This window comes from Melitaea cinxia, chromosome 9 (genome assembly GCF_905220565.1).
Source record: "Melitaea cinxia chromosome 9, ilMelCinx1.1, whole genome shotgun sequence".
Classification (NCBI taxonomy): Eukaryota; Metazoa; Arthropoda; class Insecta; order Lepidoptera; family Nymphalidae; genus Melitaea; species Melitaea cinxia.
This window is the reverse complement of record NC_059402.1, coordinates 8,937,392-8,959,778: the sequence shown is the minus strand read 5'-3', so window position 1 is coordinate 8,959,778 and position 22,387 is coordinate 8,937,392. Positions and strand designations below refer to the sequence as shown.

The 22,387-nt window shown below is 31.9% G+C and overlaps 2 protein-coding genes and 1 long non-coding RNA gene across 4 annotated transcripts; 1 reads left to right on the top strand and 2 right to left on the bottom strand.

Annotated features, from left to right (window-relative positions):
* The first annotated feature begins 2,038 nt into the window (after positions 1 to 2,038).
* LOC123656408 lies at positions 2,039 to 3,820 on the top strand. The gene is made up of 2 exons (XR_006743532.1): positions 2,039 to 2,075; positions 3,668 to 3,820. It is a non-coding gene; the product is annotated as an uncharacterized LOC123656408 (long non-coding RNA).
* Positions 3,821 to 11,300: 7,480 nt separating this feature from the next.
* On the bottom strand, positions 11,301 to 14,570 carry LOC123656401 (sodium channel protein Nach-like). 2 transcript variants are annotated; one of them, XM_045592091.1, is made up of 7 exons: positions 14,246 to 14,570; positions 13,870 to 13,951; positions 13,705 to 13,790; positions 13,430 to 13,629; positions 12,200 to 12,365; positions 11,677 to 11,780; positions 11,301 to 11,472 (listed from the first exon to the last, which is right to left on the bottom strand). In XM_045592091.1, the coding sequence occupies exons 1-7, from the start codon at positions 14,449 to 14,451 to the stop codon at positions 11,351 to 11,353; spliced, it is 966 nt and encodes a 321-aa protein (XP_045448047.1). In that variant the 5' UTR covers positions 14,452 to 14,570; the 3' UTR covers positions 11,301 to 11,350. The 2 variants fall into 2 exon arrangements, with proteins under 2 accessions (XP_045448047.1, XP_045448048.1); XM_045592092.1 differs by having other exon boundaries at positions 12,200 to 12,362.
* A 1,099-nt stretch (positions 14,571 to 15,669) lies between these two features.
* LOC123656404 lies at positions 15,670 to 17,038 on the bottom strand. Its single transcript, XM_045592095.1, has 2 exons — positions 16,841 to 17,038; positions 15,670 to 15,988 (listed from the first exon to the last, which is right to left on the bottom strand). The coding sequence occupies exons 1-2, from the start codon at positions 17,036 to 17,038 to the stop codon at positions 15,800 to 15,802; spliced, it is 387 nt and encodes a 128-aa protein (XP_045448051.1). The 3' UTR covers positions 15,670 to 15,799.
* Between the last annotated feature and the right edge of the window lie 5,349 nt (positions 17,039 to 22,387).

Here is a 22,387-nt window from a genome sequence, read left to right as displayed (position 1 = left end):
AAAAAGTACTTGTTAGATCTCCATAAATTTTTATTCGGACCACATGACAAGCACCACCTTTCGAGTAAAAAATTAATCATCGAAATCTGTACACCCAGTAAAAAGTTATAAGAAAGATGAAACTCTTCCTTTTTTGAAGTCAGTTAAAAATAAGGGGTATCAGAAAAAGAAACGCTTGTTAAACTAACAACCCGAATAATTATCTGAGTAGCAATCATATCCCAAAAGTAGATAAGATTTTTTACTTAAACTTTCCACAACTCAGTTGTTATACTTTTTTATGTAATTTATATTTGAGACATTAAGAGATATGCACATTAAAACGTTTGTATTAATTACATGTAAACAGTATAAAATCTAGCAAAGCTTTCACCAATTACACATTTAATTATAATGAAACTAGTGACCCGCCCCGGCTTCGCACGGGTGCAATACTGATACTAAATATAAAATAAATATAATATATGCGGAAAGAAAATATGTTTATTTACGACATCACATTAAAAACCTAAAACTATAAGTGTTCCTCAACTATATTATGCATGTATTATATACATAAACCTTCGCCGGGAATCACTCTATTTACTAAAGAAAACCGCATCAAAATCCGTTGCGAAGTTTTAATGATCTAAGCATATAGACAGCGGGAAGCGACTGTTTTTTTTTTAATACTATGTAATGTCAGTCAGCTCAGCCAGCTTAGCCTATTGCAGTTCACTGCTGGACATTGGCCTACCCAAGTTCGCGCCAAACATCCCGGTTTTCCGCAATCCTCATCCAGCCTACACCGGCAATCTTACGTAAATCGTCAGTCCAACGGACCGGAGGACGTCCCACACTGCGTTTGCCAAGACGCGGTCTCCACTCCAGGACCCGTCTACTCCAACGACCATCGGTCCTGCGACACAGATTGCCAGCCCACTGCTACTTCACACTATGTAATGATTAACATGAATTTTGTTATTCCTAGCAATTATCCTAAATAAATAGTAATTGATAAAAGACACAAACAAACATCGTACTTACTCGTAGTACAACAGTTTAGTAGACGGAGATGCGATGTTTGAAAAAGTTGCCTCTTAAAGAGCTGAAACTGAAGAAGAAGCTGCGTGGAAGCTCGTAAAATCTTAACGTTATATAACTAGACCGGGGTTGTTCTTAACTTCAAAAAAAAAACATGTTATAGCATCGGTATTTACTTTGCAAGTAAGTAAAAGAATTGGAAGGTAACATCCCTTCTAATAGATCTTAGTTACTTCATTTCACCCAGCAATGCATTTTTCGTTCCTTTGGTTGTAACAGAGTCAGTAATAGACTTTTATGGTGTTGCTATTAATTATTAAGGTATTATTACCTAACGTATTGTTACCGCCGGCCAAGCCATATGATCTCGTCTTGGCAACATTTTACATGAAAATCTTTTTCGTGGGATAATATATTACATATTATGTTCTTCATACAGTCACAATCTCACATGACAAATTTAGCCAATTTTATCAATTGCTAAAACTAGTTCTTTTTTTGTACCTACAGAAAAACAAACCATTCATTAGAAAAAAGGTAGAGTACAACGTGCTTACTGCCCTTAACTAATTAAAGTATTAACTTATATGTAAAAACAGTCATCTATATGTATATTAAACATTCAGAATATTAGTTTTCATGTTCATAGCTATTGAAACTATTATAACTTAATAAGTATTAAGAACTAAAAGTATTATTTATTTACTAGCTGCTGCCCGCGACGTCGTCTGCGTGAACGCTATACAGCACCAAAAAATACCAACGATTATACCTTTTAAAATAACATTCATTTACCCGTTTCTTCTTTACATTTCATATCTACAGAAAAATCTCATAGATGGTGTTGCTTTAAAATTGTCTTGTCTACTTGTATTCAAATAATTATGTTTCTCGGCTTAGTTACTTAAGTATATTGCGTGATTTTAATAGTGTGAAGCTAGCTTATATAGCATGGTTATTAACATAATAACAACAATATTCAAATATGCGTCGTTAGATTACACGTTGTTACAGAATGCGTTGAGGAAATAAAGGTTCACTGCTCGATCCCGGTAGGTGATAGCATGATAATAATTATGTAGCCTATATGTTGACCCGACCCAAATTTGAAGTAAATCCATGCGGTACTTTTTGAGTTTATCCCGGACATACATACAGACAAACAGACAAAAATTCTAAAAACTATGTTTTTGGCTTCGGTATCGATTGTAGATCACACTCCAAGTATTCTTTTAAAAAAATATTCAATAATTACAGTTTTGACTTTGCTACCATTTTATTATATGTATAGACAGTAATATAAAGACTACAACAAGTCTTACAATGTATAGAAAACAGCTTACGCTTCGTTATAGCTTTGTATTTGCAGTATTGCACCGGGAAGAAAGTGTGTAGGCGCGTTCCCTTATAAATAGCAGGAACAACAGAGTGGCTAGGCACTTGTCATAAAAACTTCGTGCTAAACTAACGTGTTAGTATTTAAGGGACAAATAATTACTAAAAAAGTGTAATTAATAATGAAGGTTCTTACGTGCTTTCTTTTAGTAATTTTATGTGTTTTGATAATAGTAGAGGCATACCCGTTTAGAAGTGGTAATATTGACTATGTGAGTGTGCTTTATATATTTTACAATAACACCTTATTTCTAAAATTATGTTTTTTTTTTTGTTTAAGGAATGTATTGGTTTCATAATTTAACTTTTTTAAAACAACAATTATAATGAAACAACTTTTTCGGCACGTCGGGCATGCAAAAAACCTAATAAACCGCGTTAAAATCCGAAAAAGTTGTTTCATTCTTAAAACTTTTCTAAAATTATTTTTTATTACAGTTGACAAGTGATATTTAAATCAATTATGTTTAGTTATATAAATATTTTATTTTTCGCCGCAAGGCTTATTTATCATGTCTTAAAACTCGTAAAAGAATAAAAGTAGGTACAATTTTTAATAAGTGTCATGTCAATAGAAAAGTAAGTTAGTGTAAGTTATATTGTGTGTGCTCGCAAATGAAAAAAACTGACTTCAATTACATTGATTGACAAGTAATACACCGTAAGTACACGATTTCTCTGGGATTTCATCATCAGATCCTGGTTTCCTTACCATGGTACCACCATTGGGATATCTCCTTTCCAACAAAAAAAGAATTATCAAAATCGGTTCATAAACGACAAAGTTGATGATGAGATCTCAGAGAAATCGAGGAAAACTCAAAAATCCGCATAATTTTTTGATTGAATTGATTGATTTGAATTGGATTTTGATAATTTTTAATTTAATCGAAAGCCATCATGCGTTCATATTTAAATTTCATCGAGATCTGATTACAATTTTTGGAGTAATCTTTGATGATGCGTATTTACCTGACTAATTTTTCGTCTACCTACGTTGTATTACTTGTCGATATAATTGAAGTCGGTTTTTTTTCGTTTGTCTGCATAAACAATTATCAATAAGATTTCTTTGATTAAAACTGTGACACTATTAGATATAGGTACCATTAATTTTTTTCTTTCATTTCTTTAAAATCTAAATTAATCTCTATTAAATCTTAAAAACTATTGATTTACAAATACTATCATAAAAATGTATATTTTTATTTAAATATGTTTTAATTTAAATAATTTAATTTGTAAACAGTTGGAGGCTTTGCGTCGTATGAAGCAGATACCGCAATGGCACTGCTTAAGATACCGACGATTCCCGCTTCACAGTCCTTGCAATCGTTGGTGGTTGATGCGAAGACAATGAAAATAAAATTAAGCTCTCAAAAATATCAAGTCTTGACAAACATCAAATGGTTTCACTTTGCACGTTTGTTATTCGAAGCCATTATACTATGAATGAATAGGCACGATTGCCGAATAATAGTCGGATAAAAGAATCGGAGAAAAAATGAGACGCGACATAATATATAGATATACATTCGTTACATGGTTGCACATATTTCGGAACGAAAATTATAAACAAAATAAAAACCGTTAACATTTTCCTATCTTATTATTTTCTAGTAATTTAACATCAGTGAAATATTTTAACTGTCTATTTGAATTTTCATGATTTGTATTAGGTACTCATAATTTTATATTGCGGGTCTTATTACGGTTTTATAGTGGTCATCTCATGACGATGACGGATGCAACATTGAAATATCAAACAAAAATAAAAGGTACATACCTAATATGAATTGAATATGATTGTTTTATAGACAAAAGATACAGGAATTGTTAACTATTTTTATTCGTAGGTATATATACAGAATACAAGTTTAAAAGACGTGCTTAAAAAAGTCTTTTTTAGCGAAATTAAAAAAGACTAATAAACCAGTCAAAGAAAAGATAACATAGAAAAATCATTGGGATACATTGATAGCATTGTCGTATTAACTAAATTTATTACTAGATATTATGACATTTATATATTTCGGCGAATAAATGAACCATATGTATATATATAATATGTTGTTTTCTGTTTGCATGAACATAACATAAATCATGCATTAATTTTGTATTTTATATTCGAAGTCTAACATAGAAGTAGTAAGAAGTAGTAGTAAGAAGAAGTATAACGTAGAGTACATTGCACCGTTTACTTTATTTCATATCTGTAGGTAATACTACTTCTCGATAAAAGCAATGTACCTAATTCTTTATTTATACTTATTTAATTTCATGTAATGCCTTAACAGGACAAAACTCTTCTTAAGGAGAAGTTTCAGTTGTTTTCATGTTACTAGCCCAAAATATACTATGTACTTTTTATTTAAGATAATTAGGTACCTATGTATTTTGTATTATCTGCGTGTACTAATACGATACATTAATTAATGATGTAATTACAACGTGGGTTGTGATTAGTTTTTCATTTTTTTTCTTATGTATTTTTGTGTAGGAAATGTTAATTGACATTTAAATATTTTATTGTCTAAGCATCGAATTATTGTAAATGTCATAAAAGCAACAATAATTATAAAGCTGTACATTCAGGTAATTGGCGTTGGACGTATGATTGACTCATCATAATCATTAATTCGACTCTTTAAAATTTACATTAATTCTTGTTAATTTACGTTAATATAGGTAGGTACTCATTATATTATGCTCTTACTATTACAAAAAATGAGAGAAAATACAGGAAAATGTACTTATCAAAAATTTAAAAAATCAGTATTAATGTTGCATTATGTTCTTAAGCTTAAATAAATAAAGTTAATAATACAATATTATTTAGTTTTATTACACAAAATATTGTCCTATTAGCTCTTTTAGGATTTTTTAAAAAGATACATAATTTTTATTCTTGAGAGTATTAAATTAAATATTTTAGATCAATGGATTATTTTTATATACTTCAGTTTTAAAACAAAGAAACTTATTGGTATATAAATTTACTGCATTAGTATCTTAACTTCTTAGATATATAGAAAAAACTCTTTTTATTCGTTCCTTTGCGGCATTGCATCTTGGTGGATACTCAAAAGTAGATTAATCCAACAGATCTTGCCAAAATTTGTTACTCTATTGCATTTAAATATTTTATTTTGCTTTTGAAGTATTACAGTTATTCACTAAATGATTTTAATATTATCGACCATTTTTTTTAAAACTACATTTGCCTATGCCTACTTAAAATATGTATAATTAAACTTACATCCGATAAAAGTGCAATAAAATGTGATTATGTAAAAAAAAATTAAGTGTGTATGTAAAAAAAATATTATAGGTTGTTACTTACATATAATATTATAGGTAACATACTTACCTATAATATTTTTTTTACACTTTTTTTTTACACTTGATACTGTTTTAAGCAACGTCTAAAGAAGTACTCTATATCCCTTAACATATAATAATATTCAGATTTTAACATGCATATTCTATATTATCAATATATATTTTACATTTATACACGTATATTAATACTATTTTGATTATTTATGTATGGATATTTGTACTTATATGTGTATTTGTATGAATTAATGAATCTATCATACACTATTTTTATTCATTCTTAAGAATATTGTACACTTCCTATCCGTCACTACTATATCATGTCCTGTGCCCAAAGGTTATCTGGAAGAAATCGCTCTTCAGCGATAAGATCGCCTTTGTACATCTTTTATTTTGTAATTACTACTGTTTGTTTATATTTTGGTGTACCATAAAGAATATATTATTATTATTATTATTATTATTATACTTTAATTGTTGTTGTCGAAACTATTATCTATTCTTACTGATCGACGTGCAGAAAAAAGGTATATTTTGATTATTATTTTAAAGTTACTTAATTACAAAAGACTTATAAAAATATATAAATGCTTTATATTACGGCGACAAAGAAATATTAAAAAATAATTGTGTTTGCTCGCAAACAAAAAAAAAACCGCTTCAAAACCATCGAAAAGTAAATTAATAAAGAAAAGTATATTAATACTATTTTGATTATTTATGTATGGATATTTGTACTTATATGTGTATTTGTATGAATTAATGAATCTATCATACACTATTTTTATTCATTCTTAAGAATATTGTACACTTCCTATCCGTCACTACTATATCATGTCCTGTGCCCAAAGGTTATCTGGAAGAAATCGCTCTTCAGCGATAAGATCGCCTTTTTACATCTTTTATTTTGTAATTACTACTGTTTGTTTATATTTTGGTGTACAATAAAGAATATATTATTATTATTATTATTATTATTATACTTTAATTGTTGTTGTCGAAACTATTATCTATTCTTACTGATCGACGTGCAGAAAAAAGGTATATTTTGATTATTATTTTAAAGTTACTTAATTACAAAAGACTTATAAAAATATATAAATGCTTTATATTACGGCGACAAAGAAATATTAAAAAATAATTGTGTTTGCTCGCAAACAAAAAAAAAACCGCTTCAAAACCATCGAAAAGTAATATAACGTAAGTAGACAAAAAAATTAACAAACGCACTAGTCGTCACTAAGATTTTCGAGGGTTTCCCTCGATTTCTATGGGGTTCTATCATCAGATTCTGTCTTCGTTATCATGGTACAATACTTAGGATATCTCCTTTCCAAAAAAAGAATTATCAAAATCGGTTCATAAACGACGAAGTTATCCCCGAACAAACATAATATATATGTCGGTCAGTCGAATTGAGTAACCTCCTCTTTTTTTGAAGTCCGTTAATAAGGACTCAGGGTGGATCGTTAAATTTAGATAAAATATTTGGAGCAGTTGACTATTAAGAAAAACAAATTATCGTTTCACAACAGGAAACTACTGACTAATTTGCTACGATGTGTTCTGACTAATTGTTATGACCTGAGTTGATGTAAATAAGGAAGTGAGAACCCAGAATTTATTAAACAATTATATCATTCGCAGTCATTTATAATTAAAGTGTTTTTGTAGAATCCTACAAGCCAGCTACATAATATTAAGGTTCATAATTGTAGTTTTATATGAAAATTTTACTGAAATGCTCTAATTAATTAGGCTTATGAACTGATGGATCATAAACCGCCGTCGGATATATTTCTATGCATCAACTCCGTTAATTCTCATGACCCTTCTTGAGTGTTTAGCATTAGCTGTCGGTAAGATATAGGACATTGTTTTGGCTCTTGCATCAGTATAACTATGAGCATCCTGCGATAAATGGGATCCGAATTAGACGAGCTCGCTTCATTAAGTCGTTGAATGATGTTTATAATTGTAATGATGGTTAAACCAGGTCTGAGATGATTGCATTGTGAGATTCACTTGCTAAATGGGTCATTCGCTAGTCGTATTAACTATTGGTAGATACTAACTACATTTCATACACACTTTCAAACTATTTTTTATATTACATGACTTAGTAGGTACTAGCTGTGCCCGCGGCTTCGCCCGCGTTTTAATCAGTGAGTCACAAAGTTTTCCCGGCAAACTTCCAGTGAAACTCAAAATCTCATCAAAATCGGCTTAGTCGTTCCGTAAACCTTCCTCTTGAAGCATCCATTGGTAAAACCGCATGAAAAGCCGTTCAGTAAATTTTGAGGGAATCGATCACATACACTTTTGGGCACTTATTGTTATAATACACTAACTGTTGTCCGCGACTACGTTCGCGTGGTTATGAAGATATGCATTACTATCAAGATGTTTAAGCAAATTATTTTTTTATTTCAGTCACTTGAAATGCTAATCATCATTATCATTCATCATTACAGTCCACTGCTGGACATAGGCCTCCACAAGTTTACGCCAAAAATAACGTGAACTCATGTGTTTTGCCCATAGTCACCACGCTGGGCAGGCGGGTTGGTGACCGCAGTACTAAAATGCTAATCACGTTGAGTAATTTTTTAAAAGGCTCAATTTAGTATAATTTATTAGTTATTTTTATAAAACCTCTCTATACACCACATTTTTAGTTTTATTTTCAGGCTGCAGTATAAATAACCTAGCAGGCGAACTTATAGCTGTTGTATATGTTTCATACAAACTTCCAACCCCCGTTTTATCCCCTTGGGGGTCGAGTTTCGTAAAATCCATTCTTAGCAGATGTTTACGCCCTTTAAGGAACCTACCAGCCAAACTTCAAGTTTGTGGCTGTTATAGTTTCGGAGATTTCGTGATGAGTGAGTCAACCAACCATCCCCCGTTTTAACCCCAAAAGAGAGTTGATTTCTAAAGATACATTATTTGGACACGTCCTCACCATGAATAGAGCATACATTTTAAATTTCAAGTCTCTTACTTTAAAAAAAATCGGACTTTCATACAAACTTCCAACCCCCGTTTTATCCCCTTAAGGGTCGAGTTTCGTAAAATTCTTTCTTAGCGGATATCTACGCCCTATAAAGAACTTACCTGCCAAATTTCAAGTTTATAGCTGTTATAGTTTCGGAAATTTCGTGATGAGTGAATCAACCTACCATCCCCCGTTTTAACCCCAAATGGGAGTTGATTTCTAAAGATACATTATTTGGATACCTTTTCGCCATCTATAGAGCATACATTTTAAATTTCAAGATTCTTACTTCAAAAACATAGGACTTTCATACAAACTTGCAACCCCCGTTTTACCCCCTTAGGGGTCGAGTTTCGTAAAATTCGTTCTTAGCGGATGTCTACGTCCTATAAGGAAACCTACTTGACAAATTTCAAGTTTGTAGATGTTATAGTTTCGGAGGTTTCGTGATGAGTGAGTCTACCTACCATCCCCCGTTTTAACTCCAAAAGAGAGTTGATTTCTAAAAATACATTATTTGGTCACCTTTCTACCATATATAGAGCATACATTTTAAATTTCAAGTCTCGTTCTTCAAAAACATAGGACTTTCATACAAACTTGCAACCCCCGTTTTATCCCCTTAAGGGTCGAGTTACGTAAAATCAGCTCTTAGCGGATGTTTAAGCCCTATAAGAAACCTACCTGCCAAATTTCAAGTTTATAGCTGTTATAGTTTCGGAGATTTTGTGATGAGGGAGTCAACCTACCATTCCCCGTTTTAACCCCAAAAAGGAGTTGATTTCTAAAAATACATTATTTCGACACCTTTTCACCATCTAAAGAACGTACATTTTAAATTTCAAGTCTCTTACTTTAAAAAACATGGGGCTTTCACACAAACTTCCACCCCCCGTTTTACCCCCTTAGGGGTCGAATTTCGTAAAATCCGTTCTTAGCGAATGTCTACGCCTTATAAGGAGTCATCTTGCCAAATTTCAAGTTTTTAGCTGTTATAGTTTCGGAGACTTCGTGATCAGTGAGTCAACCTACGAACCTCCGTTTTAACCCCAAAAAGGAGTTGATTTCTAAAAATACATTATTTCGACACCTTCTCACCATCTAAAGAACGTACATTTTAAATTTCAAGTCTCTTACTTTAAAAAACATGGGGCTTTCACACAAACTTCCACCCCCCGTTTTATCCCCTTAAGGGTCGAGTTACGTAAAATCAGCTCTTAGCGGATGTTTAAGCCCTATAAGAAACCTACCTGCCAAATTTCAAGTTTATAGCTGTTATAGTTTCGGAGATTTTGTGATGAGGGAGTCAACCTACCATTCCCCGTTTTAACCCCAAAAAGGAGTTGATTTCTAAAAATACATTATTTCGACACCTTCTCACCATCTAAAGAACGTACATTTTAAATTTCAAGTCTCTTACTTTAAAAAACATGGGGCTTTCACACAAATTTCCACCCCCCGTTTTATCTCCTTAGGGGTCGAATTTAGTAAAATCCGTTCTTAGCGGATGCCTACGTCTTATAAGAAACCTACCTGCCAAATTTCAAGTTTATAGCTGTTATAGTTTCGGAGATTTTGTGATGAGGGAGTCAACCTACCATTCCCCGTTTTAACCCCAAAAAGGAGTTGATTTCTAAAAATACATTATTTCGACACCTTCTCACATTCCTAAAGAACGTACATTTTAAATTTCAAGTCTCTTACTTTAAAAAACATGGGGCTTTCAAACAAACTTCCACCCCCCGTTTTACCCCCTTAGGGGTCGAATTTCGTAAAATCCGTTCTTAGCGAATGTCTACGCCTTATAAGGAGTCATCTTGCCAAATTTCAAGTTTTTAGGTGTTATAGTTTCGGAGACTTCGTGATCAGTGAGTCAACCTACGAACCCCCGTTTTAACCCCAAAAAGGAGTTGATTTCTAAAAATACATTATTTCGACACCTTCTCACCATCTAAAGAACGTACATTTTAAATTTCAAGTCTCTTACTTTAAAAAACATGGGGCTTTCACACAAACTTCTACCCTCCGTTTTATCCCCATAGGGGTTGAGTTTCGTAAAATCCGTTCTTAGCGGATGTCTACGTCCAATAAGGAGCCTACCTGCCAAATTTCAAGTTTGTAGGTGTTATAGTTTCGGAGATTTCGTGATGAATGACCTTTCGCGTTTATATATATTATAGATTAAAAGTGTTTTAGGCGTATTATATTTTTAATTATATAAAAATGCGAAATATATGTATGTATATTTCTTCTTGCACAGACGAATTATTTTAACTAGTGGTCGTCCAGTAGTCGAAATTCGACCATAATTTATTTAAATTATTATACAAGTTTGAACTTTTGGTTTGGTTCTGTTGTCTTAGATTATATTTCTATAATAAAAAACAAAAGAGTGATATATGCGTGTGTGTCAAATACATGATAGTATGTGCAATGTTTTTTTATTGATTTAATGTATTTTTTACGCATATTTAAAATAAAATTAGCATTCTGCACTCCTTCTCTATATAAACTATAAGTGTAGTAAGTAAAAAGGCGTACAAAGTTTTTGCTTCACGTATTAATTAATTTTAATTCCTTGTTTTGGCGATGATTTTATTGTTTACGTTTTTCCATCAAAACGTTGCTGATAAAGCGAACAGTGAAAAAGAAAATTAATTCAACAAAGCTTAGCAAACTGGCACCGACAAACAAGCCAGCAGTTCCACCCACAGATACTGGAATAAAGAACATGCTATTAACAAAGCTATTTCAACAACACTAATTGTTATGTTTTTAATTTTCTTTGGATTTACTATACCAATACATGAGTACTAACAAAATACAAGAGTACTATAAACTCTTAAATGTTTGTATATACTTTGATTTGTAATACCTGTTTTTTGTTCAAAAATAAAGTTATTTGATCGTAATTTACTTACCAACTAAATCTAAACGACTTCTTACAACATTTCTTTTAAACCTTTCAGTCGGAAGATACGCCAACACCATCTCTACATAAGTAATATATTTTTTTGGTTTAAGCCTGAAAAACGATTATTAGAATTATTTTCATTTACCAGAAGATTAGTAAAGAAAAGCGACATCCCTTTCACCAAACCTATATTATTATAATAGGTGAAAATTAAAAATGTCTTTAAGTAATTTGAATGACTTAAATCTATTATGGTCCTGTTTCTCCGCTTACTGATAAAGTTCATTTCGCATATAATTTACTGAAGGTAAAAGGTAATAAGGTTTTATCAGCAAGAAGGAAAGTAAATCCCTAGAGCTTATATCATATATAACATCTGATAAGTTAAGTTGATTTTGATGATGAAAAAGAAAGTATAGATTAATAAGCTTTATCTGTTGAATAACACTATAAGTATATCGAATAGCTTTATCAGCGGTCGATGAAACTGACTGTAATGTTAACAGTCACTTGTAAAAATATAGACTTACGTCGTTATTACATCCTTTAAAATAGTGATTTCAGTTTCATTACAAGAAGGCAGGCAGTTACAACTTAGGCCGGGACGTTTAGCCCAGTGAGGTTTTAGTGTTGTCAAGTCTTTTGAGTGTGAGTGAAGACACCACATGCCAGATATATTACATCGTTCTGATTCTGCTGCAGGTAACAAAAAAGTTTTGGAGGTGCTGAACTAGTTTTAATAATTACTAAAGTAATAATATCGACCATTAGAATAAAAGGACCTTGCAAATAGGTCTTACTCTATTAGTGTATGACAAAAAATCAATTATTCATCCTCAACAACATTCTCGGTAACGTTATTTTTTAAAAAAAGGGATAAGAGGGAAGATGGTGATAAATTAATTTTTTTTAACTACATAGTTGTTCCCACGACTTCGGTCACGTAGATTTATTTATTTATTTATTCTTAATGTACACCGAAATACAGACACATCAGACACAGTAGATTTTTTTTCATGTATATATATCACTGGTTCTAAGTTAAAACGCTCCAGTTTTTAGTAAGATTTCCATAATTACGACCGCGAATACCACATCAAATTTGGAAGAAGAGATCACTATCTTTTTTTTTTTTTATATGTCACTAGGTCGGCAAACAAGCTTACGGCTCACCTGATGGTAAGCGATTACCGTAGCCTATAGACACCTGCAACACCAGAAGCATCGCAAGCGCGTTGCCGACCCAATCCCCAATCCCCCCAGGAGCTCTGGTCACCTTACTCACCAACAGGAACACAATACTGCTTGAAAACAGTATTATTTTGCTGTGATCTTCTGTAAGGTCGAGGTACTACCCCAGTCGGGCTGCTCCGTATTTTGAGCAGGAAATTCCTGCTGTGCCCTACCTCAGTTAAAAATCTATCACTCAATCTATCACTATCTACTATCTATATAGTGATAAGACCGCCCGTTGCATCCGATGTAATTTTTTTTCCTTTTAAGCTTTATTCTTATGTAAATTTTATATTACTGTGTGCAATAAACTTATTTATTATTATTATTATTATTTTTCGCGATGCACAGACAAATAAAGACAAACAGACAAAATAAATAATATCTTTGGCTTCTATTGCCTCTATCACACCTTCATATATCATTTTATCTTTCGTTGAGATATTATTATTATATACACAGGCGTAAATAAGTTACAGTTTGTTATAGTTAACACATTAAGCCTGAAGAAAGTTTTGTGACGTTACTTGTATCCAACATAAAGTGGTCGATGCATTGACAGAGTTCCATTTGAGCTCGCTTGCGGCAAAGAACGTTACAAGCGCTATACGAATAATGGGGGTAAAGGCCATCCTCATTTTCGTCATGAAAGCGACATGCCCGTTGTTGCGGTGTAGTTTCAGCTACCAGTGGGTCGTTTTCAATATTTCTTACTGTTACATGTCGTCTGTAAGCGTTTTAATTTTTTTTACACATATGATGCATTTAATAAAATAATTCGTTGCATGTAGAATTAACCTACCGATATTTTTTCCCAAGCGACAGTTTTAAAGTCGATGAGTATAATGTTGTTACACTTGGAATTTCATCTTCTCCCAAAGTATACATCTTAAAATAGAAAAATATTATTTTAGTTTATCATTTAGCTATTTAAGTAATAATAGCTCAATATTAACATGAAACTTACCATCGAAGTCAACAAGACTTGAAATTTAAGAACACCACTCTTTTGTTTCATGTTACTTAACATTGGATAGGGTTTCGAATTTCTGAAATATTTTTGTAAAACTATTGTACTTATTGTTTTTAACAATAAATATCTACATCGTTTTTTTTCTGTAAGTAAGATCTTATATGATAGAGAAAATTCGGTACATTAAACGTCAATCAAGTTCACATAAATCTAAGGTGGAAACGGGTTATGATTATACGATCCTAAAACCCTACTAGGTTCAAATAAGTATATTATAATGTCTATTATCCAAATGTATAAAATACATAATATGTACCTACTGTATGAAATCTAAATAAGCTACTATATATATGAGCGAAAATATATTTACTTAGTTTGTATGGAGTTAATAATGTAGCAAATACCAACATCCGTTTCAATTGTCTGAAAATATTCGCAGCAATTGAAAACTTCATTATTATAGGAACAATTTTTCAAAATTTCAGGGCAAGAACTTCGTATCAATTGAGCATAATAGCTGTAATTAGAGATTGGGCAATGAGGATCACGCTTTTTATTCATGTAACACACGTTCATCAGACTATAGGCGACACCGCGAAAATATGCAACATCTTTAAGGACATCATCGAGATCCAAAAGATGATCAGGTGTCCATATCCTGCAATAATAATTTATGTATAAAAATTTTAAAACTAGTTAAAATAGAAGTAAGGATGTGTGTGTAATATATTTTACTTACGTATCTGAAACGTTAAAAATTTTAGCATTATTTGACAGTTCACAAATTGCTACTGTCGGTAACTTTGTATCCCAATCAGTGTATGTGGTTTCCACGACGAAACTTATAGGGTTCGTCACGAAAGCGTTCCAAGCCGCGATTATAACTAGGGCTGAGCCGTACCAAGCAAGAGCTACAAGTACTACCCATAGCCATCTTGACAATGAAAAAGAATATCTATAGTTAATATTGAAATTAGGTAACGAATGCATTGATTATTTTATAGAACGGCAAGATAGAAATGTAAAGAAAATGTCGGTTTAGGTATTTTATCTTATAAATCTAAAAATACATACTTCATAGATATTTCTATACTTTTTTGCAATTTTCATTCCAAAACCAGTCAAATAAAAATACCTCAGTTATACCTACTCATTAAGTATTTTATCACAAGGTTTCAGAAGGATGTATAAAATTGTCTTGTTAATTTTAGTGTAAAAAATATAACTATAAATTTAAATTCCGAAGGACTTAATTATAACTTCCTAAGAACAGATAATGAAGAATTCGATACCTTTCTATCCAATGTTTTGTATCATCGGCAATGAAGCGAACACCTGCAAACGAACATTGTGAGCAGTAATCTTTAATATGTGATTTACAAGATGCTGCAGACATTGTTGTACATTTATTAACTTGTTACATCAGACTGAATTCTATATAATTTCTACTGTGCATTTATATCCTTGTACCTACATTGCGCAACTAGAATTAATATTTGATGCAATAGTTATGGCATTGAACAGTATCGTTATGAAGTAAAACCATTAATATTTCATGTTGAAGGACGCGTCGATTTAAATAATTTACAATTGAAAGAAACTAACCAATTAAACTAAATATTAAAACAGATACCTACTAATGCATAATAACAAATGGATTTTATGGGAAAATAAATTGTAACACTGTAAAAAAAGTTTTATTTAATACCATCATAATTTAAAATTTTAAATATAATAATAAATTCAGATAAACACTTCTATATTTTGACTTTTTTAATAGTTTTTTTTTTTATGGTGATATATGGTATGTATATATGGTATGGTATGGTGTGTCTGTATGTTATACCTAAATACTGTTATCTATTCATTATTATACACTACATGCAATATTTACAATAGTGACTTATAGTAATATAATTTCATACTATAAATATTGAGCTATATCAGAATCGAATATAAAAGACGAGTCGTAGCTTTGATGATAAGTTTTAGCGTGATTCAAGTGTTTAGGTGGCGATTGGTTGATATGTTTCTTGCGTCCGATAAAGCCGGCATGGGTCAAGATGTCGTAGATCTCTCTTCGAGGTACGTGATCAGCTTCCCGGTCGTATACCTTAAATGTAAGGATTCAAATTATGCAAGAACAACCAATATCACAGTCAACATTGCAGAAAAATAGATTTTAATATTGATTTTATTTTAAAATAGATTTTTCTGCAATATTTAAAATTAGCATGAAGTTCTTAGCGAATGTTGTCAAAAATACTTGGTCAAGGTTACGACTAATTTGACCGTTTATAAACACTTTCGAAATTCATAATTGTATGATTTTAAAATTCAACAAAAAAAAAATTTCTTCTTATATTGCAACTCATGACACTTATAGGTTCTTTGACGTTTACATTCTCAATTTTTTTTCTGTTTTCAAATCGCTAGGCTTAGGCGTGCCAGACTGTTAGTTGGTATCAATATATCTATACAATATATTTTTGTATTTATTTAATCCTAATCTCATAATCTTAAAATAAATTTTTGCAAAATGCAAAGTGTAATTCTTATTTTGTTATACATAACTATGTATTATTTATGTTATTATGTTAATTATAACTCCATGTGACCTGGCGAAGAGAAAGACTACTACTACTTAATCTAATTGTAGATTTTGCAGAGAAGAATCGGCCAGAATCTCCACTATTAACTCTTAAAAAAAACTGGGTTTTATAAATAATTTTATTTCGTCTTACACCGAAAATTTTTAAGTGGTAAATATTGTTTAAAAATTCATCTTGTCCTTGGTGGTAAAGTCGATCGTCGAGAAAAAACCTGCTTGTCTCAGAAAACATTTAGAGAAATATAGATTAGATAAGGATAGGTTTTAAATATAGGATTAATCTTTCTTCTCCAATACAACATTATAAATTGCCTAAGAACTATCACAATTGGCATTTAACTGTTTTCAACATACCAGCTTTTCTCCACTGTGAAGAAGACTAGTTAACTCCAAAGTGTGTAAGAGGTGTGGATTGCGGAGGGCTGGACTTTTTAAGTGAGGTGGTAGGAGTGCTTCTGCTTGTCGGACGGCCACCACTTCAGGATGAGGGGGTGGTAAGCAGTTCACTATCGTTGTGGTAGCTAAAATGAGGACTGATATCCTTGCCTCCATATTTTCTGAAATATTGGTTATTTAAGTTTTACATAAATTTTTTAAATATAGTTATAAATATTTTTTCCTTCCTTTACGGAAAAGTTTCAAAATTTGCGTTTGACTTGTTTAATTAGACACATATTAATGTCTATTCCAACCAACTTATTGTTAAAAATATTTAAATAAATAATAATTAAATGAATATCCTATAACATACACACACGGTCGTCTGTTCCTATGATAAGCAACTTAATGCTTGTGTTATAGGTAACAGCCGGCTGATAAAGGTAAATCCTTTTTTTATATTACTCCCAGACTCAGGCGGGAATCGAACCCGCAGTCCGCGGAGCAGAAAGCAGGGTCACTACAAACTGCGCCAACGAGCGCTAAAGATAAGTGTTCTTATATATATACACTAGCTGTGCCCGCGACTTCGTCCGCGTGGTTCTTAGCAAAAAAAATGTACAGCATTTTTTTCAGTTCGCAGACTTCTAAAATAAATAAATTTCTAAAATAAAAGTAGCCTAAAGTTACTCCTTATTACATCAGCTATCCGTCAGTGAAAGTCCCTTCAAAATCGGCCCAGTTGTTTCAGAGATTAGCCGAAACCAACAAACAGGTAGACAAAATTGTAAAAAAAGATATTTTGCTATATATACATGTTAATTTAGTTAAAAGCGGTTATTTTAATATTACAAACAGACACTCCAGTTTTATTTATTTGTATAGATTTTGTGCCAGGAACATGAAATAACAATTTGAACATTATGTTCTAATTTTTAGAGTAGAGTTGTGTGGATTGGGAAATGAATTAAATTAGTCAAAATTTTAAACAATAATGTTACTCGTCCATTCAACGCTGTACGAGATGATGCGAAGATGGAATTTATATCAAGCGCTCTTTGATATTTGAAAATATTTTTTTTGTTTTTATTTTATTTTATTATACGGGAAGTCAACACATTAATAACTTTACATTTTTTTTCCTAACAAATTAACACTCTAATATTTTTTTATAATACATTGTAATTAAAGGTTAGTTAATCACATTTTTTTGGAAATATGTATTGCAAAGAGAAAGAAAAAAAAAACGCTACGTCTTAGATAAGAAAAAATATGAAAACTATTCCTATTATCCTTGTATACAGAAATAAAAATAAAATAATGAAAGAAAATAAAATTGAAACTAAGATTAAATAAATATTAGCCAAAAGAAAACTAAATATTCTATATATTCAAATTTTTATAATATTTTTTTATTTTTGTACGTTGTTATATTGTCACAAAATAGACCAATAGACGCCTCTTTATTAATATTATTATACGTTTTTAAGACCCTATTGGTGATAATTAAATATGTTTTAGAAAATCAACCTGTAGTCACCAACCCGCCTGCCCAGCGTAGTGACTATGGGCAACACACATGAGTTCACGCTATTTTTGGGGCGAACTCGAGAAGGCCTATGTCCAGCAGTGGACTGCGATAGGCTGCAATAATGATGATGATGATGATGATGATGATTAGTGATGACAAAATCAACATTCAAAAATCCTTGGGCCATTTTGAAGTTAGATAGGTTGGGGGTTTTTTTGTAACCAAATAATGTCGATAAACAGTCTAATTTGGTAGTTAGTAATTTGGTGGTTAGGGTTATTTTTTTTTGTAAGGAAATTATGGCGAAAAACGGTCAAATTTTGAGCTTAGATAATTCGACGGTTCTTAATCTAAAGCCTTACCAATCCTTGTATTTACAAACCTTGCATTTTCTCTTGGAACAGTTAACTTTTATTTGCTATATTTAAAACAAAAAGCAGACTAGAAGCGCATTGTTTCTCGAATATTGGCGGTATATTATCAGGACTTACTCCTTAATTAATATTTAAAAAATTCAATTTAGATGAATTGTTTTGTTAGTTATTATTACTTCACTAGTCTGTGAATGACAATAATATAATTATATTATTAGAATATGGTGAACTACAAACATTGCAACTGAATAACATATTGTGTAATTATTTTGGCGTTCAACAACCTTTTTGGAATGTGTACTCGTATTTCTATAATTTTTCGTAATTCTATATAAAACCTTTACCATATGATCAACATTTTTATAGTTATTCATAAGAGTTTTTCCCAATTTATTTCTTAAGTTTTTTACAAATTTAGTTACATCGTTAGATAATAATAGTGTTTTTGATTCATCGTTTACTTCGAAATTGATATCCAGTGGATAATACTCATCAATAGAACAAATATACGTTGAGCTGTCTCGAATACTAATCTTTGCAATATTGGTAAAAACTAGACAAAACTCTACATTAATAAAACTAGGTATAAATTCGACATTATTTGCTCTATTCTTCTTAACCATTACGTTTTTTGTGCTACTCTGGTTGTGGATAATATCTCTTAAGTCATTGTTACTTTTTTAAAACTAGAAATGCAATTTTTTGTTCGTTCCTAATTCCTGCTTTAATGTATCATACAGATTCCAGAAGAATTCTATTTTTTTTTTATCTGGACTTACTGTATCGATAATTATATCTTTTAATTCTTATCGGAGAGTCACCACAAAGTTTTCGTTGACAATGGATGATTTACCTCTCAAGACAATAAGCAAATCAGATGTCTGAGATATCGAGGGTATGGATTGTCGGTTAGTTGTAACGCACGACGGAAAAATCCATTGTGCTCGAGATACATTTGTGTTATTATTTGCAGTGATGCATTCTAAGTGAAAATGCAATAAACATTCGCTGCATTTTATTTTTTGATGTGTAATTAACAAATTGAAGTACATTTGTTTTACAGACTGAACATTCATTTATTTATTTTATAAAATTCATAAATGTTGAAAAATTATGCAGTTTGCTGGCGATCCTTAGGCCGATGTTGAAAAATTACGTTTGTCCAGTTTTGATTTATATTTACTTTATCACTTTTAGTATAAAAAAAAAACTTTTTATATCCAATAATATCAATATTTCAAGAAATAGAGAATATCTATACAAATAAATAAATTTGGAGTGTCTGTTTGTAATATTAAAATAACCGCTTTTTACTAAATTCATATGTATGTATACACGGTACATATATATATACTCAGTTAATTTATAGCCAATTAATTTGGAAGTAAACGATTAAAATTTTTGAAAGATTTAAGAAACACTGTTTTAATATATGGTTGACCAAATTGAGCATAATGGTTTAAATTGGTCAACCATGGCTGCGTATACCATAAGAGATACGTTAAATTATGATTATACTTTTGTGTGAACGTATAAGAAAGACGAACAATGCGTCAAGGTTGAGATGGCCTAATCAACTGTACTTTCAAATGCCTTAAAATATTCGAGAATCATTTTAATATTGAAATATCAGAAATATATGTTAAAACAGTTATGACTAACATTATCAGCCAGTTATGAGTATAGTTCTAAAATAATAAAGTCTTATGGCAATGTTTCGATTAACAAAAAATCTTGTTTTTACCACTATATTACAATAAAAATGGTAGTATACATTAAAATGCAAATATTTCATATGAAATGAATAAAATGTAATTAATTATTATTATTAACAAACGCTCTGATGTAATGGTGCGAGTAGTTGCCTTAAACATCGACGGTTTGCGGGTTCGATTCCCGTTCGGGATTGGTATTTGAAAGTGTACAGAAAAAAAATTTAGACTGAAATAATTATATTTCACGAAATCACGAAATGTAGTGTTGATTACTGATAAAGGTGTACAGTTTGACAGCCATCGGTATCCACGAATTTTTTACCACAATTATATCACTTTGTACAAAAAATATTCCGTAACAATTGCAAATCAAAAAAATCGTTATTTTTTTCGGTTAAAAAGTTAGGTGTACCTTGACTTAAATGAATATTATTCAATAACATATATTTTTTTTATTATTCATTTACATTTTATTCTTCTTTACGAGCAATAGTTTGTGAGTTGTATCCAACATTATATGGAAATAATAAAAATGTTACGTACTCAAAAACTAGTAAAATCCGATCACACGAGTGTTTCACTTATCACATTCAACACAAACAACCGCATAAAAATTATATGTACGAAACTAACAAAACACTTCGATCGAAGCCCAACACGCAAGTGCCCACAGAAATACAAGTGTGTCGAGTGAATGGTATACCCACCACAGACAGTTGCGATATTCCACAAGCTCACGCTTAAGAGTATTCTTGATCTGCACAATAAATTCGTTGCAAATACTACCATAAAATAATATATTTTAAATATTAGTTTTTTGAGAATACTTTTTAAAATATTGATATAAATATAAAACTCTTGTAAGATGGTTCCGCCTAAAATTGACTTGTTCCTAATAAAATCTTCAAACTTCCCACACATAATACTTAAATAAAAACAGATATCGTGTTCTCTCCCTAGTAACCAATTACCAAAATGCACCACCATTCATTAATTTCACGCTGACCTTCTATATAATAACCTCAGGGGTCAACGTGACTCAATTTATACAATTTTGAGTCTGATACAATTTTAAGTCTTTTGTAATAAGATCCGATTGTAATAATTAGGCAATAGTAATGATAAGGTACTATCAAAAAGTGAATCGATAGGGTAAGTTACCGTTATTATTGTATTTTGCTCTCCGAGGCACGGTGGGGAGACCCACCAAGACTACACAAATGCCCAGAACACGGCAAGCATCTGTATGGCCAAACAAATGTTTGTCATGTGAGGGGATTGAACCCGGAACCGCCAACGCAACAGCCACAAAACAATGCTGTGACCGTTTGTTGTTGTTTGTTTGTTGTACACGGGCTATTTTCCGCAACTCGACGTCTTGATGCGCCTTTTTTGCGTGATCGGCTGGTGGGCACTATTCGTGCCAGCCAAGCTCCTTGAGGAAGCCTAGCAGACCCTTCACGTTGCCGACGACTTCCTGGAGCAACCTCGGTGTCCCAAGGTGTAGTGCCCTGTAGTTCGCCACACCACCGCATTCCAGCAGGATATGTGAGGCCGTTTCCTCTGCCTCCAGGCACGCTCTGCACAGGGGGCTGTCTGTAACACCTAGATTGTGTAAGTGCTTGTTAAGCAAGGCATGTCCCGTAAGCGCCCCGACCAGTAGTCGGAGCTGGGCTCTTCCATAACCGCGAAGTTTGCGGGACAATCCTGGGTTGATCGTCGGAAGAGTTTCCTTGGTCTGCCTGCAGGTAGTTAGGTTTGTCCAATATTCTTGGTGCACCTTGGTGTTGTGTCGCAGCTGGCTGCGCAGCCATCCGAATGGCAGAGGCAGAATGGGTTCGGGTCCGTGGACCCTCATCTCCGATCCATTCCTCGCCAGTCGGTCGGCCGCGTCATTGCCTCG